General features: G+C 44.2%; 1 protein-coding gene across 2 annotated transcripts in view; it reads left to right on the forward strand.

The window, feature by feature from the left end:
• Positions 1 to 330: 330 nt before the first annotated feature.
• The window catches only part of MYO5C (myosin VC), a 205272-nt gene continuing 186817 nt past the window's right edge, over positions 331 to 18785 (forward strand). For both annotated transcript variants that reach the window (XM_073653029.1, XM_073653031.1), the window contains exon 1: positions 331 to 563. In XM_073653029.1, coding sequence (XP_073509130.1) covers positions 537 to 563 — 27 coding nt within the window. In that variant the 5' untranslated portion in view covers positions 331 to 536. The remainder of the gene's footprint in view (positions 564 to 18785) is intronic.

The raw sequence follows: 18785 nt of genomic DNA on the forward strand, positions 1-18785 counted from the left end.
ATGAGAACGCAGCTTTAAGAGTCCTGAAGCTTATTAGCTCCACATGGACAATCGGTGCCCTGCTGTAGGAGGCGGCTCATGCCCATTTATTTCATTGGGCAATGTACCCTCTGATTATCCTCAGACCCCTTCATGCAAAATGACTTGTCTGTTTGCACAAGTGCCACACTGGTGACTACACACTAGTTTTCTCTGTTATTAGCCATTACAACGGCCTTACTGACCAGAAGCCTAGACTACTCGTCCCCACGCTCGCCCTCTGCCTCCATACAGTTCTGCTGTCTTTTCTGCCCGGCTCCATAGCGGTGCGTGTCCCTTTAAGCAGGTGCCTGCTGCTGAGCGCTGACTGTACAGTCATCCCTGCCGGGGCCGCCACACCCGCTCAGGTGTCCGGACAGGCGCGCTCCCGGCTCTGTGCTGCAGGTAGCGGCTCGTGGACGCGCAGCCCCTCGCACCATCTACAGCACAGGACTGCAGAGAGGGCGGACAGACCCCTCGGGAGGGTGAGAGCGGACAGACCCCTCCGGCCTGGCACCATGGCTTTGGCTGAACTCTACACACAGGTGAGGTCCCTGCTGCTTGTAGCTTATCCTGTCTGTCCTCCAGCCAAGAAGTGTCCTCAGGGGGGCAGTGGCCTGTGTGCTGGGACTGATCCCGAGCTGTCTATACAGGAGGTCCCCACAGCTGGTGTCCCCACATCAGGCTTCCCCACAGCAGATGTTCCCCACAGCAGGAGGTCCCCACAGCAGATGCTCCCTACAGCAGGAGGTCCCCACAGCAGATGCTCCCTACAGCAGGAGGTCCCCACAGCAGATGCTCCCTACAGCAGGAGGTCCCCACAGCAGATGCTCCCTACAGCAGGAGGTCCCCACAGCAGCAGGCTTCCCTACAGAAGCAGGTTCCCACAGCAGGAGGTCCCCACAGCAGCAGGTTCCCACAGCAGCAGGTCCCCACATCAGGCTTCCCCACAGCAGATGTCCCCACAGCAGGAGGTCCCCACCCCAGGCTTCCCTACAGCAGGCTTCCCCACAACTGGTGTCCCCACAGCAGAAGGTCCCTACAGCAGCAGGTCCCCACAGCAGCAGGCTTCCCCACAGCAGGTTCCCACAGCAGCAGGTCCCCACAGCAGCAGGCTTCCCCACAGCAGGTTCCCACAGCAGCAGGTCCCCACAGCAGCAGGCTTCCCCACAGCAGGTTCCCACAGCAGGAGGTCCCCACAGCAGGCTTCCATAGAGCAGCAGGTCCCCACATCAGCAGGCTTCCCCACAGCAGGTCCCCACAGCAGAAGGCGTCCCCACAGCAGCAGGTCCCCACAGCAGGCATCCCCACATTGAGTTTCCAAAGGAGGTGTCCCCACATCAGGTACCCACAGCAGGTGCAACAGCATGCGTCCCCACATCGGGTTCCCACAGCAGCATGTCCCCACAGCAGGTTCCCACAGCAGGCGTCCCCACATTGGGTTCCCACAGGAGGTGTCCCCGCATCAGGTACCCACAGCAGGAGGTCCCCACAGCAGGCGTCCCCACAGTAGGAGGTCCCCACAGTACTCATATGTTGGGATAGTCTGTAGTCTGGAGTAAATATCTAATGATAATCTCTCTACAGCGTCATGTTGGCGTTATACAAGTGGGATTAATGCACAGAACAATGCAGATTTCAATTAATAGTAACTATAAATTATCAACTTCACAGACACTCCTGTATAGGGGGAGACGCTCATTTTCCCACTTATGGCAAGTTGTGTGTGTTCCCCTTTATCCTTTGTTGTTCCCCTGCAGACTGGCAGGCTGCTGTACCTGGTGATGCCACTACACGCGGCCAGTGTTACTGGGCACCAGGGAACGACAATAAACGTTTTAGGGCTAACATACAAACTAATACAAGGGGGATATGAGGGTTACCGCGTATTCCACATTGCTTGTCACTTCCATCTCACACAGGCATGGCCGACATGCCAGACTCCGTAGAGCCTGTAGAGTAGTCTCCAGCAGAGAGATACGACGTCCATGCTGGACCCTTCCTACGGACGTAAATGCATCGTTAAAAAGAAATGAAATATATTAAGATAGTTATCGTCACTTCGGAGCCGGGTAACTGCAATAAAGTGGCCAAAAGATATTTAAGATGTCCAAAAATGATGATTTTTACCATATTGCCGACACAATCTGGCACTATAGGAACTTATCAGAGAAAGGGGACAACTGCATTAGATCTCAGTCATTGCTACTATTTGGGAAGTCCTGACACGACAAATGACTGATGTGCCCCCTATTAATGGGACCTGAGGACAGGTCACAGGTTTCAGTAGGTTTTAATGAAATATTTCCTATTGTTTTGTTCCTACAGCTTCTATGCAGACTATGCGGCTCTATGGTAACAGACAGCAAATACGTCCTGTGCAGTGTCGTGCTGCAGTCAGACTTTGCTTTGTCCCCTACTTTTTGTTAACATACATTTCCTGGATTGGCCTAAAGAAGCAGGTAGATAGGAGTACGGCTGCGTGAGCCGACTACGCAGGGTTTGTTTGTTGTCTGTTACTATGGAGATGCATAGTCGGCATAGGAGCTGTAGAAGCAAAATGTGGAAGGAGCACAGCTGCAGTTTGTATTCTAAAAACAAACTGAGTTTTAATCCCCCTCCCCCGGTCTAACACTGATTATCTGCTGTTACTCCTAGTATATGTTATGGTCTGCTAATGTCATGTTGGCAGCGCAGCAGCCAATAACAGAGCGCAGCGGGTCTGCCTGAGTCGAGGGTACAAACTGCTCTGATCCGCTGAGCTCACTGATTGGCTGCCAGGCTGTCTATGTGAGGTCAGGGCTGCAGACAAAAACAGACATCAGGAGCAACAGCGGAGACCCAGTGATGGACCTGGGGAGGTGGAGTAAAGCACAATTTGTTTTCTTTTTAAACAAACTGTAGCCAGAGACAGAGATGATCCAAAATAAAAAAAAAACCTTATACCTTAGTGATACAAGCAAATTTCCACAAGTTGCATAATGTTTTTAATGGTCTCTATATATTTATTATATTCTGCTTGATGTTTAGCAAACTGCAGAGACAAGTGATTGAAGATTAGGATTTCCAGATGAATAAATACAATGGGATATTCACACATACAAGGAAAACATTGCTTTCCCATAATTACCAATGCGATCACTTTGTTTTAAGACTTTCATAACCTACATTGTAATCTGATTGGCTGTTATGGGCTTTCTTCTAAATGCCATTTTAGCAGAGAGATTTGTGGTGCTTGAGCAATTTGTTGTCACGAGACCACTTATGGCCGCTGCGTGACGTCCCACGCTTCCATCAGTTTTCTGCATTTGAAAATCATGCAAAATGTAGAAGAAAATCAGCAATACTAACAATCATCCACAAAGCCGCAGGCATCATAATTATCAACAAGGCACAATATTAAAGGGGTTTGTTAATGATAGCATCGTATATCCTTATGCTGTATTGGGATATATGGACGCCATAGAGAGGCCTCTCGGCTTCCAAAGAAACATGGTGACATTTCATGTGGCTGTGGCATCCACTTTCTGCCTGCAACAATGATGTTTTATCCAAGTGCCCACAGTAATCTCATCAAAGCAAGGAGCAAAAACATACTGACAACTTAAAGGGATTCTCAGGTGCCGCTCATTTTTCCATGGGACGTGAGTGGGGCTGATGACATTATGACCCCACACTCCTACTGAGATGCACACGGGATTGGTTGGTAACATGCTCATGTCCTGTTCATCACAATAGGACACATGCACAATACCCGCCAATTGTCACTGCTTCTCGGCAAGTGTGTGGGATCGTACCGATATCGACAGTTCACTGACAACGTGGAAGTGAGCAGTGCAAGATGGTTCTGAATAACCTCTTTAATTGGCTTCCCATAAAATTGACCCTATTGCACATGTTTGATGTAAGGAAAATAGATTGTAAGCTCCATTGGGGACAGGTGCTGCTCTGATCATTGACAGTTGTTGATGAAAAACATTGCAGAATACGTGTGTGCTTCACAACCAGTGGAAAGAAACTAATGTAATATACAATGTATCAGAAACTTTATGAATTGGTAATTCTGTATTTTAAGGGGGGTTGTCCCTTTTCAAAAAATGTCCATTTATAGGCTGTAGACTTGGTACGAATCAGTTTGCACATTCCTTTCCATTGGCCACAACAGTGGTCTGTGGCCGCTGAACCGGAGAAGGAGTACCGCCTCTTAACTGGTGGCGTAAGCGGCTCTTCTTTTGGTTAGTCGGCTTTGTGTGACGTCATCGTTGCTGTGTGACGTTATCGTTGCTGTGTGACCCACATGTCATCCAGGCCGGCTAATTCAAAGAAGAGCTGTGGACGCAGCCAAGTAAGAGGCGGTATTCCCTTTCCATCCAGTGGCCACAGGCTACTGTTGTGGCTGATGGGATGGGACATGCAAGTAAATTCGCATCACTCAGGCTGCAGTAGGTGCAAAAACATACCCTTCTGCGCCGCTGCCCCAGTCTCTGTTATTTGTCTGCAGCGCTGACATCACGTCAAGATGACATTATAACATTACACTGTGATGTACTTTAGTCATGAATTTTACAACCTTTTCAGAACAGTTTTTAAGAAAAAACAAAAGCAGAAACAGTGAATGAAATTGGCCTCAAGTATTTATTTGTGTGCGTCTTATCCTTGTGTCCATTAGAGCAAGGAAGTTTGTTTACATTATTCATGTCACCAACACAATGTTATGATCTGCAACATGTACTAAGGAAAGAAGGGGGAAAGCTGTCCCTAAAGTAAGACTAAGCTGAATCCCTACGATGTAGCAGGCTTGCCTGTTCCTAGCGAACAGACCCGCCTTTGTCCTCGGCTAGTCTGAACGAAGACCTATAGCATAAGGGGAGGGGTCCCTAAAAGAACTAAGGACTGGGACAAAAATGGGACACCTCCTAAACAGAGAAGTTGTTGCAGAACACAAAAACACAAACTGACAAAAGGTACTAGAGGTCCCAGAAGGACCAAGCGAACTGACAGAGAAAGGCACCGAAGCACCTGGCTAGAGAAACAGTCAAACACTGAAGTCCAGCACAGCCAAAAGGGCGGAGCTGGAATATAAAGGCAGATGGTCACGTGACCGCAAAACACAAGATGGAAAAAAACAAACAGGAGAGTTCTAACACACAACCTCTGACTATATCATTATTAATATTATTTATTATCATTATTAGTAGTAGTAGTATTATTAATCATGCTCATTAGTGACTGTGATATACAGTGGGTACGGAAAGTATTCAGACCCCTTTCAATTTTTCACTCTTTGTTTCATTGCTGCCATTTGGTAAATTCTAAAAAGTTCATTTTTTTTCATTAATGTACACTTTGCACTCCATCTTGACAGAAAAAACAGAAATGTAGAAATTTTTGCAAATTTATTAAAAAAGAAAAACTGAAATATCACATGGTGATAAGAATTCAGACCCTTTGCTCAGACACTCATATTTAAGTCACATGCTGTCCATTTCCTTGTGATCCTCCTTGAGCTGGTTCTACTCCTTCATTTGAGTCCAGCTGTGTTTAATTAAACTGATAGGACTTGATTTGGAAAGGCACACACCTGTCTATATAAGACCTCACAGCTCACAATGCATGTCAGACCAAATGAGAATCATGAGCTCAAAGGAACTGCCCAAGGAGCTCAGAGACAGAATTGTGGCAAGGCACAGATCTGGCCAAGGTTATAAAAGAATTTCTGCATTACTCAAGGTTCCTAAGAGCACAGTGGCCTCCATAATCCTTAAATGGAAGAAGTTTGGGACCACCAGAAGTTTCCTAGACCTGGCCGTCCAGCCAAACTGAGCAATCATGGGAGAAGAGCCTTGGTGAGAGAGGTAAAGAAGAACCCCAAGATCACTATGGCTGAGCTCCAGAGATGCAGTAGGGAGATGGGAGAAAGTTCAACAAAGTCAACTATCACTGCAGCACTCCACCAGTTGAGCCTTTATGGCAGAGTGGCCCGACGGAAGCCTCTCCTCAGTGCAAGACATATGAAAGCCCGCATAGAGTTTTATCAAAAACACATGAAGGACTCCCAAAATAAGAGAAATAAGATTCTCTGGTCTGATGAGACAAGATATAACTTTTTGGTGATAATTCTAAGCGGTATGTGTGGAGAAAACCAGGCACTGCTCATCACCTGCACAATACAATCCCAACAGTGAGACATGGTGGTGGCAGCATCATGCTATGGGGGTGTTTTTCAGCTGCAGGAACAGGACGACTGGTTGCAATTGAAGGAAACATGAATGCGGCCAAATACAGAGATATCCTGGATGAAAACCTCTTCCAGAGTGCACTGGACCTCAGACTTGGCCGAAGGTTCACCTTCCAACAAGACAATGACCCTGAGCACACAGCTAAAATAACAAAGGAGTGGCTTCAGAACAACTCTGTGACCATTCTTGGCTGGCCCAGCCCGAGCCCGGACCTAAACCCAATTGAGCATCTCTGGAGAGACCTGAAAATGGCTGTCCACCAACGTTCACCATCCAACCTGACGGAACTGGAGAGGATCTGCAAGGAAGAATGGCAGAGGATCCCCAAATCCAGGTGTGAAAAACTTGTTGCATCATTCCCAAGAAGACGCATGGCTGCACTAGCTCAAAAGGGTGCTTTTACTCAATACTGAGCAAAGGGTCTGAATACTTATGACCATGTGATATTTCAGTTTTTCTTTTTTAATAAATTTGCAAAAATTTCTACATTTGTTTTTATTCAATCAAGATTGGTTGCAGAGTGTACATTAATGAGAAAAAAAAATTACTTTTTAGAATTTACCAAATGGCTGCAATGAAACAAAGAGTGAAAAATTTAAATGGGTCTGAATACTTTCCGTACCCACTGTATCTAAGACCCCCATCCCCTCTCACCTTGTACCTACTGTATCACACCCTGCATAAAAGTGATAAAATAGCAATGTCTGCAATATATTCCCTCTGTTCTTGCATCCAGGCATTTAATAATCTTATAATAATAATATTTTTATTTATATAGCGCCAACATATTCCACAGCCCTTTACAATTCAGACAATTTACAGACATCATCATCACAATCTACATTCCCTATCAGTATGTCTTTGGAGTGTGGGAGGAAACCGGAGAACCCGGAGGAAACCCACACAAACACGGGGAGAACATACAAACTCCTTGCAGATGTTGTCCTTGGTGGGATTTGAACCCAGGACCCCAGCGCGGCAAGGCAACAGTGCTAACCACTGAGCCACCATGCTGCCCTGTTTTCATTGAGAGATCTGTAATGCAGACATACTGATGGAAGATGCAGGTATACAGTCTGGTGGGAGATCGGTTATTACTGCCCACTTCTGTCAGCATATTTACGAGCGTGATAATAAAGAGAGTGCCATGTTTTATCACAATATTTGATATTTGACTAATGTGTCACAAATCATATAAAAAAAAATTACAAAAACAACATATGTTAAACCAGCGTTAACCGTTTCCTATATTAATATGTACTATCACCTAATAATTGCAGTCTCCAAACCACAATAGCATGTAACATTACTATTGGGGTATCTGGAGGATTGTGTGGGCTCAGGAGCTGTACATGTACAATCTCGGCTAGAGCTTAGCTGTGGTTGATATCCTGACTGCTAATGTAAAAAGTTAGGGATTAGAGATATCGCTGATCTTGTTTTTTTTTTTTATCCTTTACATGCTGGAGTTAACAAACAACATGGCATTAAAAGAGTTTGACAGAGGGAAGAGCCTTGAAAAAATATTTAAAACATTTTATATTATATTTTTTAATAATGGTATACTACTAAACTTTTACTGTCATCACCAATGGAACGCCTTATAAAATAAAATGAACATTATTTATATCCAGCAAGGCATATGGTATCCAAAAAAATCCTCGTGCTAATCACTTAGTTTTATATACCCCAAAAAACAAGCCCTCATAAATTCAAGGGAGATGGCCATGGATAGTGAAAAAGACAATAAGCAATAATGCTCAGTCCTGAAGACTGAAAACAAGGTTTTACACTCAATAAACATGTTTTAGGATAGCTTATATAGTAAATTGACATTTAAAAGTTATTTAGTCCCTTTTTCTGCAGTCTTGATTTATTAGATTTTTTTAAAGTTGCATTACAGTGCAGTAGGCGTTAAAGGGGCTGTCCACTACTCAGACAAACCCTTCCGAATCCCTATGCTTCCCCCCAATAAAATAATAACACCTAAACTCACCTCCAGTGTCAGCGCTGTTCTGGAGATTAACACAATGGAAAGTGATTAAACAAAACAGAAATCTAAATTAAATCCATATTTGGTGTGACCAACCCTTTGCCTTCAAAACAGCATAAGACCTACAGTGGTGGCCAGAAGTATTGGCACCCTGCAATTCTGTCAGATAATGCTCAGTTTCTTCCTGAAAATGATTGCAATCACAAATTCCTTGGTATTATTATCTTCATTTAATTTGTCTTCAATGAAAAATCACAAAAAGAATTGTCCTATAGCCAAATTGGATATAATTCCACACCAAACCTAAAAAAGGGGGTGGACAAAAGTATTGGCACTGTTTGAAAAATCATGTGATGCTTCTCTAATTTGTGTAATTAACAGCACCTGTAACTTACCTGTGGCACCTAACAGGTGTTGGCAATAACTAAATCACACTTGCAGCCAGTTAACATGGATTAAAGTTGACTCAACCTCTGTCCTGTGTCCTTGTGTGTACCACATTGAGCATGGAGAAAAGAAAGAAGACCAAAGAACTGTCTGAGGACTTGAGAAACCAAATTGTGAGGAAGCATGAGCAATCTCAAGGCTACAAGTCCATCTCCAAAGACCTGAATGTTCCTGTGTCTTCCGTGCGCATTGTCATCAAGTAGTTTAAAGCCCATGGCACTGTGGCTAACCTCCCTAGATGTGGACGGAAAAGAAATATTGAAAAGAGATTTCAACGCAAGATTGTGTGGATGGTGGATAAAGAACCTCGACTAACATCCAAACAAGTTCAAGCTGCCCTGCAGTCCGAGGGTACAACAGTGTCAACCCGTGCTATCCATCGGCGTCTGAATGAAAAGGGACTGTATGGTAGGATACCCAGGAAGACCCCACTTCTTACCCCGAGACATAAAAAAGCCAGGCTGGAGTTTGCCAAAACTTACCTGAGAAAGCCTAAAATGTTTTGGAAGAATGTTCTCTGGTCAGATGAGACAAAAGTAGAGCTTTTTGGGGAAAATCATCAACATAGAGTGTACAGGAAAAAAAAGAGGCATTCAAAGAAAAGAACACGGTCCCTACAGTCAAACATGGCGGAGGTTCCCTCATGTTTTGGGGTTGCTTTGCTGCCTCTGGCACTTGACTGCTTGACCGTGTGCATGGCATTATGAAGTCTGAAGACTACCAACAAATTTTGCAGCATAATGTAGGGCCCAGTGTGAGAAAGCTGGGTCTCCCTCAGAGGTCATGGGTCTTCCAGCAGGACAATGACCCAAAACACACTTCCAAAAGCACTATAAAATGGTTTGAGAGAAAGCACTGGAGACTTCTAAGGTGGCCAGCAATGAGTCCAGACCTGAATCCCTTAGAAGACTTGTGGAGAGATCTCAAAATGGCAGTTTGGAGAAGGCACCCTTCAAATATCAGGGACCTGGAGCAGTTTGCCAAAGAAGAATGGTCTACAATTCCAGCAGAGCATTGTAAGAAACTCATTGATGGTTACCGGAAGCGGTTGTTCGCAGTTATTTTGGCTAAAGGTTGTGCAACTAAGTATTAGGCTGAGGGTGCCAATACTTTTGTCTGGCCCATTTTTGGAGTTTTGTGTGAAATGATCAATGATTTGATTTTTGCTTCATTCTCTTTTGTGTTTTTTCCTTGCAAGCAAATTAAATGAAGAGAATAATACCAAAGAATTTGTGATTGCAATCATTTTCAGGAAGAAACTGAGTATTATCTGACAGAATTGCAGGGGTGCCAATACTTTTAGGCCACCACTGTACATAGTGACTGAATAATACCACCATACTGTTATTAAATCAACACCTCTAAATTAAGTTTAGTATTACCACTGTATAGGGACCATATAGTGCTAGACACCAGTTGTACACGGGAGTTCAGTTGACCATATAATTACAGTACAGATATATCAAGTCACTCACAGGTGGTGCCTTTAAATATCGACATTTTCTATTATTTTCTTCTCTGTTTGGCCCAGACCAGCATGACAACTTCATCCATTCACAAAGACAGAAATATGTGGCTCCTTTATTTTACAGTACTTTCTCCACCTCTACACAAACACACAATCCATAATGCCAGAGACATAACATTGCCACAGATGTTAATAATGCCCACCCCCGCCCTTTGCATCTCGCACAGTAATTGTACCTGTTCCATGCAGATTGATAAATTTGGCACATTTTTTGACAGTAATATGAATAAAGAGAAAATTTCAGCTCACCCCTGAGATGTAATCCCAGTCTGACATGGAGCACGGAGTCCTCGCTGCTGCACAGCGCCTGGGTCAATGAGGAAGTGAAGATGGATCCAGCTCAACACTTGTGTTGAGCTGGATCCATCTTCACTTCCTCACATTTTTTGACACCCTTGTCTAATTTTACACCTCCTATTGTTTAGCTTACATTTATGCCTCATTCAGGCTCCATTTTTCGCATACGTATGCTATCCGTCAATCCATGTTTTTTCACAGATAGAGCGCATACCCTTTGTAAACTGTGAGACTGCTCAAACAATAGTTTTTTTTTGCGGACACAAAATGTCATGTTCGTTTTTTATTTAAGTCTTGGATCAAAACCACCCACATATGCTTATGGATCCATGGAAATCAACAAAAACACAGATGCCTTATGTAATCTATGTGCTATCCATTTTCAACACTGTAATTGATAGGAGAGGCTTAGCACATTTTTGGGGGTGATTTAAAAGAAAAACTTATGGTAAAAACAGACAAACTATGACCCAATACTGATGAAAATTTGATTCAGTACACTGATGAAAAATGTTTCATTATTTCACGTACAGTACAGACCAAAAGTTTGGACACACTTTCTCATTTAAAGATTTTTCTATATTTTCATGACTATGAAAATTGTACATTCATACTGAAGGCATCAAAACTATGAATTAACACATGTGGAATTATATACTTAACAAAAAAGTGTGAAACAACTGAAAATATGTCTTATATTCTAGGTTCTTCAAAGTAGCCACCTTTTGCTTTGATGACTGCTTTGCACACTCTTGGCATTCTCTTGATGAGCTTCAAGAGGTTGTCACCGGAAATGCTCTTCCAACAATCTTGAAGGAGTTCCCAGAGATGCTTAGCACTTGTTGGCCCTTTTGCCTTCACTCTGCGGTACAGCTCACCACAAACCATCTCGATTGGGTTCAGGTCTGGTGACTGTGGAGGCCAGGTCATCTGGCGTAGCACCCCTTCACTTTCCTTCTTGGTCAAATGGCCCTTACACAGCCTGGAGGTGTGTTTAGGGTCATTGTCCTGTTGAAAAATAAATGATGGTCCAACTAAACGCAAACCGGATTGAATAGCATGCCGCTGCAAGATGCTGTGGTAGCCATGCTGGTTCAGTATGCCTTTAATTTTGAATAAATCCCCAACAGTGTCACCAGCAAAGCACCCCCACACCATCACACCTCCTCCTCCATGCTTCACGGTGGGAACCAGGCATGTAGAGTCCATCCGTTCACCTTTTCTGCGTCGCACAAAGATTCGGTGGTTGGAACCAAAGATCTCAAATTTGGACTCATCAGACCAAAGCACAGATTTCCACTGGTCTAATGTCCATTCCTTGTGTTCTTTAGCCCAAACAAGTCTCTTCTGCTTGTTGCCTGTCCTTAGCAGTGGTTTCCTAGCAGCTATTTTACCTTGAAGGCCTGCTGCACAAAGTCTCCTCTTAACAGTTGTTGTAGAGATGTGTCTGCTGCTAGAACTCTGTGTGGCATTGACCTGGTCTCTAATCTGAGCTGCTGTTAACCTGCCATTTCTGAGGCTGGTGACTCGGATAAACTTATCCTCAGAAGCAGAGGTGACTCTTTGTCTTCCTTTCCTGGGGCGGTCCTCATGTGAGCCAGTTTCTTTGTAGCGCTTGATGGTTTTTGCAACTGCACTTGGGGACACTTTCAAAGTTTGCCAAATTTTTTGGACTGACTGACCTTCATTTCTTAAAGTAATGATGGCCACTCGTTTTTCTTTACTTAGCTACCTTTTTCTTGCCATAATACAAATTCTAACAGTCTATTCAGTAGGACTATCAGCTGTGTATCCACCTGACTTCTGCACAACACAACTGATGGTCCCAACCCCATTTATAAGGCAAGAAATCCCACTTATTAAACCTGACAGGGCATACCTGTGAAGTGAAAACCATTTCCGGTGACTACCTCTTGAAGCTCATCAAGAGAATGCCAAGAGTGTGCAAAGCAGTCATCAAAGCAAAAGGTGGCTACTTTGAAGAACCTAGAATATAAGACATATTTTCAGTTGTTTCACACTTTTTTGTTAAGTATATAATTCCACATGTGTTAATTCATAGTTTTGATGCCTTCAGTGTGAATGTACAATTTTCAAAGTCATGAAAATACAGAAAAATCTTTAAATAAGAAGGTGTGTCCAGACTTTTGGTCTGTACTGTACAAGAAAAAACTGAAATATGTATGATGCCTAACAAATTATTTTCATCTAAATGTTAGTGCATATTAGTTCACCTTTCTAGCTAAATCACCACCTTTTTAAGTGAGGCGCAAAGTTTTAAACACATACTCAATATAATTCAAGTATTTCAAATAATTTGCCCCAAAATACACAAAAATATTTCATCTTTTCATCTAAAGTCAAGGCGCACTCACAATAGTAAATCCACCCCATTGGGTGTGATACGACCTTTAAATCACTACTGACTGCTATTATTTAATATGCATGAAATGCAGGGGTTTAATGTAGCTATTGGGACCAGGGCCGGCTCCAGGTTTTTGTGGGCCCCTTTAACACATACCACGATTCATGATGCACAGATATCGCAGAGAAATATATATACAGGGTGGTCCAAAAGTAGGTGGACAGAAAGTGTAATAAGGTTATGAAGGGGGAGATTTATCAAACATGGTGTAAAGTGAAACTGGCTCAGTTGCCCTTAGCAACCAATCAGATTCCACTTTTCATTCCTCACAGACTCTTTGGAAAATGAAAGGTGGAATCTGATTGGTTGCTAAGGGCAACTGAGCCAGTTTCACAGATCTAGTTTTCACAGATAGATCTCCCCCAAATCTGTTTTCTTTTCAGATAATTCAGATAACACATAATGGCAAATAATTTAAATACAGATCAAAGAAAATGGATTTTGAGTATTGGAAATCTCAAAATGCTGAAACCGTTAGAGCAAAATTGGGTTGAAACATTTGGTACTCAAGCCCCAAAGAGACAAACCATTTACCGCACTCTTGACAAATTCAATGCCACTGGCTCAATCCTTAATGCTGCAAAAACTGGTCGACCCGAAACATTCTGTACAGAAGATAATAAACAACTTGTTGCTGAAACATTTGTTCAGAGTCCAAAAAAGTCCACAAGAAGAGCCTCTTTGGAATTGGGAATTTCACGAGGTTCTATCATGCGAATCCTGAAATCTATTGGGTGGAAAGCTTATCGTCCACGTCTCATTCATGGTTTATTGGAGGATGATCCAGACAGGCGGCTGCAATTTAGTGTTTGATAAATCTCCCCCTTCATAACCTTATTACACTTTCTGTCAACTTACTTTTGGACCACCCTGTATATAGTACAATGCCAAAGATTTCACTTCTTACATTACATGAAGGATATCTATTGTAAATTCCACAATAGCTCAGAAACGGACGAATCGCTCCATACAGAATACTGGCCCCCATAAAATGCTCCATACAGGATACTGGCCCCCATATAACGCTCCATACAGGATACTGGTCCCCATATAACGCTCCATACAGAATACTGACCCCCATAAAATGCTCCATACAGGATACTGGCCCCCATATAAAGTTCCATACAGGATACTGGCCCCTTATAACACTCCATACAGGATACTGGCCCCAATATAACGCTCCATACAAAATACTGGCCCCCATATAGCGCTCAATGCAGGCTGTTCCACCCACATAATGCCTCATGCAGGCTGTTCCCCTGACATAATGCTCCACGCAGGCTGTTCCCCCCTTATAATGCCCCATTCAGGCTGTTCCCCCCCATATAGTGCCCCATGCAGGATGTTAGCCCCCTTATACTGCCCCATGCAGGATGTCACTCCCCCCCATATAATGCCCCATGCAGGATGTCACTTCCCCCCCCTTTTAATGCCCCATGCAGGATGTCACTTCCCCCCCTTTTAATGCCCCATGTGGGATTTCACTCCCCCCCTTATAATGCCCCATGCAGTATGTCACGCCCCCCCCTTGAATGCCCCATGCAGTAAGTCACCCCCCCTTTTAATGCCCCATGCAGGATGTCACTTCCCCCTCTTTTAATGCCCCATGCAGGATTTCACCCCCCCCTTTGAATGCCCCATGCAGTATGTCATGCCCCGCCCTTTGAATGCCTCATGCAGAATGTCACTTTCCCCCCTTTTAATACCCCATGCAGGATGTCACTTCCCCCCTCCCTTATAATGCCCCATACAGTATGTCACTCCCCTCCCCTTTTAATGCCCCATGCAGGATGTCACCCCCCCTCTATAATGCCCCATGCCTCCATACATTAAAAAAAAAAAATCAAATATTCCCCTCACTTCTCACCTGCTGCCGCTGCTCAGCTCTGGACTCCAGCATCACTGGCGTCTTCCCGCTCTGCACTGTGACGGCTCAGGAAAGAGCGCGGTGGAAAGACGTCACCGCGCCCTCTGACCTGAGACGTCACAGTCGGAGGACTCGGAAGAGAACGGAGCTGCTGCCAAGGCACGGGGAGAGGTAAGTATTGTGCCGGCTGCCGGGGCCATGGGCAAGCGGGGGGAGCAGGTGCTGACACCGCTCTCCTCCGCTCACGGGCCCAATATTGCTTCCGGGGTGCCCGCGACGGCAAGTGGGTCCCCCCGCCTGCTCAGGGCCCCAGCACTTGCCCGGGTAAGCAAGCCGGCCCTGATTGGGACCCTTATTGCCAATTTATACCTCATCCCCCATTTTGAGTAACAAATGATTTAAAAAAAAATAGAAAAAAATAAAGATTCTATTAAAATAAGTATTGATTGCACTTAGGTGCTCCTTATATCAATGTGACTTTCATTCCATGACTCAATGAAAGATATGTGACTGTTAAAACAAACTGAGTTTCCTAGGAACATGTTTGAATTGTGCTCTGACTGGTTTTGCACTAATGATCTGTCAGTGTCGACAAATACTTGTTATGGGTACGCCAGATAAAAAGAAGCTCCCTGTTCTGACGCTGCCGAGCGAAGAGTTCTTGGAGACAGTGGTGTTCCTGTAATGAACTATTATCTTGTTCTACTCCAGTATATACACTACTCAAAAAATAAAGGGAACACTCAAATAACACATCCTAGATCTGAATGAATGAAATATTCTCATTGAATACTTTATTCTGTACAAAGTTGATTGTGCCGACAACAAAATCACACAAAAATCATCAATGGAAATGAAATTTATTAACCAATGGAGGCCTGGATTTGGAGTCACCCCCAAAATTAAAGTGGAAAATCACACTACAGGCTGATCCAACTTTGATGTAATGTCCTTAAAACAAGTCAAAATGAGGCTCAGTATTGTATGTGGCCTCCAAGTGCCTGTATGACCTCCCTACAATGCCTGGGCATGCTCCTGATGAGTTTGCGGATGGTCTCCTGTGGGATCTCCTCCCAGACCTGGACTAAAGCATCCGCCAACTCCTGGACACTCTGTGGTGCAACGTGACGTTGGTGGATGGAGCGAGACATGATGTCCCAGATGTGCTCAATCGGATTCAGGTCTGGGGAAAGGGCGAGTCAGTCCATAGCTTCAATGCTTTCATCTTGCAGGAACTGCTGACACACTCCAGCCACATGAGGTCTGGAATTGGCCTGCATTAGGAGAAACCCAGGGCCAACCGCACCAGCATATGGTCTCACAAGGGGTCTAAGGATCTCATCTCGGTACCTAATGGCAGTCAGGCTACCTCTGGCGAGCACACGGAGGGCTGTGCGGCCCTCCAAAGAAATGCCACCCCACACCATTACTGACCTACTGCCAAACCGGTCATGCTGAAGGATGTTGCAGGCAGCAGATCGCTCTCCACGGCGTCTCCAGACTCTGTCACGCCTGTCACATGTGCTCAGTGTGAACCTGCTTTCATCTGTGAAGAGCACAGGGCCTCAGTGGCGACTTTGCCGATCCTGGTGTTCTGTGGCAAATGCCAAGCGTCCTGCACGGTGTTGGGCTGTGAGCACAATACCCATCTGTGGACGTTGGGCCCTCATACCACCCTCATGGAGTCGATTTCTAACCGTTTGTGCAGACACATGCACATTTGTGGCCTGCTAGAGGTCATTTTGCAGAGCTCAATTAGTGTAGAGTTATATTCTGTTGTTTAAGTGCTCCCTTTTATTTTTTTTGAGCAGTGTATAAGAAATGAACACACAAAGATTTGAAGTGACTTTGAGGGGTCTTTATGACAGAAAATACCCCAAATTGACACCATTCTAAAAACTGCACACCTCAAAACCACATTCAAAAAGTTTATTAACCCTTCAGGTGCTTCACAGGAATTTTTGGAATGTGGAGAAAACAATGAACATTTAACTTTTTTTCACTTTTATTCATGCCTATATGTGGTGGAAAACCACTGTTTGGGCGCACAGCATGGCTTGGAAGGGAAGGAGTGCCATTTGACTTTTTGAATGCAAAATTTGCTAGAATAAATTGCGGACACCATGTCGCATTTGGAGAGCCCCTGATGTGCCTAAACAGTGGAAACCCCCCACAAGCGACATCAGTTTGGAAACTAAAACCCTTAGGGAACTTATCTAGATGTGTGGTGAGCACCTTGAACCCCCAGGTGCTTCGCAGAAGTTTATAACGTAGAGCTGTTGAAAATAAAAAATCCCCTTTTTCCCACAAAAATTTTTTTTTGCCTCATTTTTTTATTTTCACAAGGGGTAACAGGAGAAAATGCACCCCAAAATATGTTGTGCAATTTCTTCTGAGCACGTATACTCCCCGTATGTGGGGGGAAAACTATTGTTTGGGCGCACGGCTGGGCTCAGAAAGGATGGAGTGACATTTTGGAATGCAGACTTTAATGGAATGGTCTGCAGTTGTCATATCGCGTTTGGAGAGCCCTTGATGTGCCTAAACGGTGGACAACCCCCACAAGTGACCCCAGTTTGGAAACTAATGCAAAAAGAAACAAAGGGTATGAGAGGTGAATGAGACCTCACACACCATGATTAAGGCATCTCACTGTAGACCCCACGTAAGAGACCCCATTTTACAAACTACACCTCTCAGTGAGTTCATCTAGGTGTGCAGTGATCATATTGACACCACAGGTCGGTCGCAGAATTTTATACCATTGGGCAGAGAAGAAAAAAATAATTACATTTTTACCAACAAAATTTTTTTTAGCCCCAGATTTTCCTTTTTACACTGGAAAATGGGTAAAAATGCCACCAAAATTTGTCCCACAATTTCTGCTGAATGCAGAAATACCCCATATGTGGCATTACAGTACTGCTTAGCCACTCGGCGAGACTCAGGAGGGACGGAGCGCTATTTGCCTCCTGGACCGCAGATTTTTCTAGGATACTATGCTGTGGACTCCATATACACAGCTCCTAAGTGCTAGAATAGCAGAATCCTCCCTCAAGTGACCCCATTTTGGAAATTATACCCCCTTTGGTAATTTATCTACAGGTGTAATGACTATTTTGACTCCATTGGTGGTTTTACAGAAATAAGCAGTTGTGGATGTTGCTAAGTGAAAATTGCAAACTGCCGTTGTAGTGACCAGTATGTTTTGCCCAGCTCCTGCTTCTGGAGACAAGTACCCTGTAAATTAGACAGGCTCTCATCACTACAGAAATGCCAAACATGTGGACGCTAAACGTGGTTTAGGCACACTGAGTCTCTGAAGGGAGGGGGGCATTTGAATTTGTGAGTGCAGAATTTGCTGTGTTTCTTTTGATGGGCGAGGAGCCATAGCGCTTTTCCAGAGCCTGTGTGCTACCAGTAACGTGAAAGCCCCTGTATTTCCATTCACAGATGACGAACCTGAGTATGGACTTGCTTTTTTTTGTGGATTGATTTGAACTTTTGTTAGGAACATTTTACATAACATTTTGGATCCCATTTATCCGGCGCTGTACACTGAGCACTTATATCAGGGTTTCCATCTAAATCTCGGAGTGACGTGATTCCGATGAAGCCCCCGAGGGATCAATTTACTATAATGAGGCAGCAGAGTTACTCTGGACTACATCTGGCCTCTGTTAAGCGGTGTCTTTCTTTTCAGAAGTGCACATAACTGTGGCCGACGGCACTTTTATGCACCATTAAAAAGACGGACACCGCCAGATCACAAGCCAGACGGCATCCACAGTTCCTCCATCTGCATTGTTATAAAGAATCTTCTGCCAGAGTTTCCGTCTGAATCACGTATTTCAGAGATTTGCACGGAAACCACGGTGTAAGCGCTTAGTGTAGAGCGCAGAATAAATGTGCTCCAAACCTTACTTCAATCTTTGGAAGGCAAAATGATTAAATCTACAGCAGGTGAAGAA

Source organism: Phyllobates terribilis, unplaced genomic scaffold, assembly GCF_046119375.1.
Source record: "Phyllobates terribilis strain yellow unplaced genomic scaffold, ASM4611937v1 Scaffold_11__3_contigs__length_659146591, whole genome shotgun sequence".
Taxonomy (NCBI): Eukaryota; Metazoa; Chordata; class Amphibia; order Anura; family Dendrobatidae; genus Phyllobates; species Phyllobates terribilis.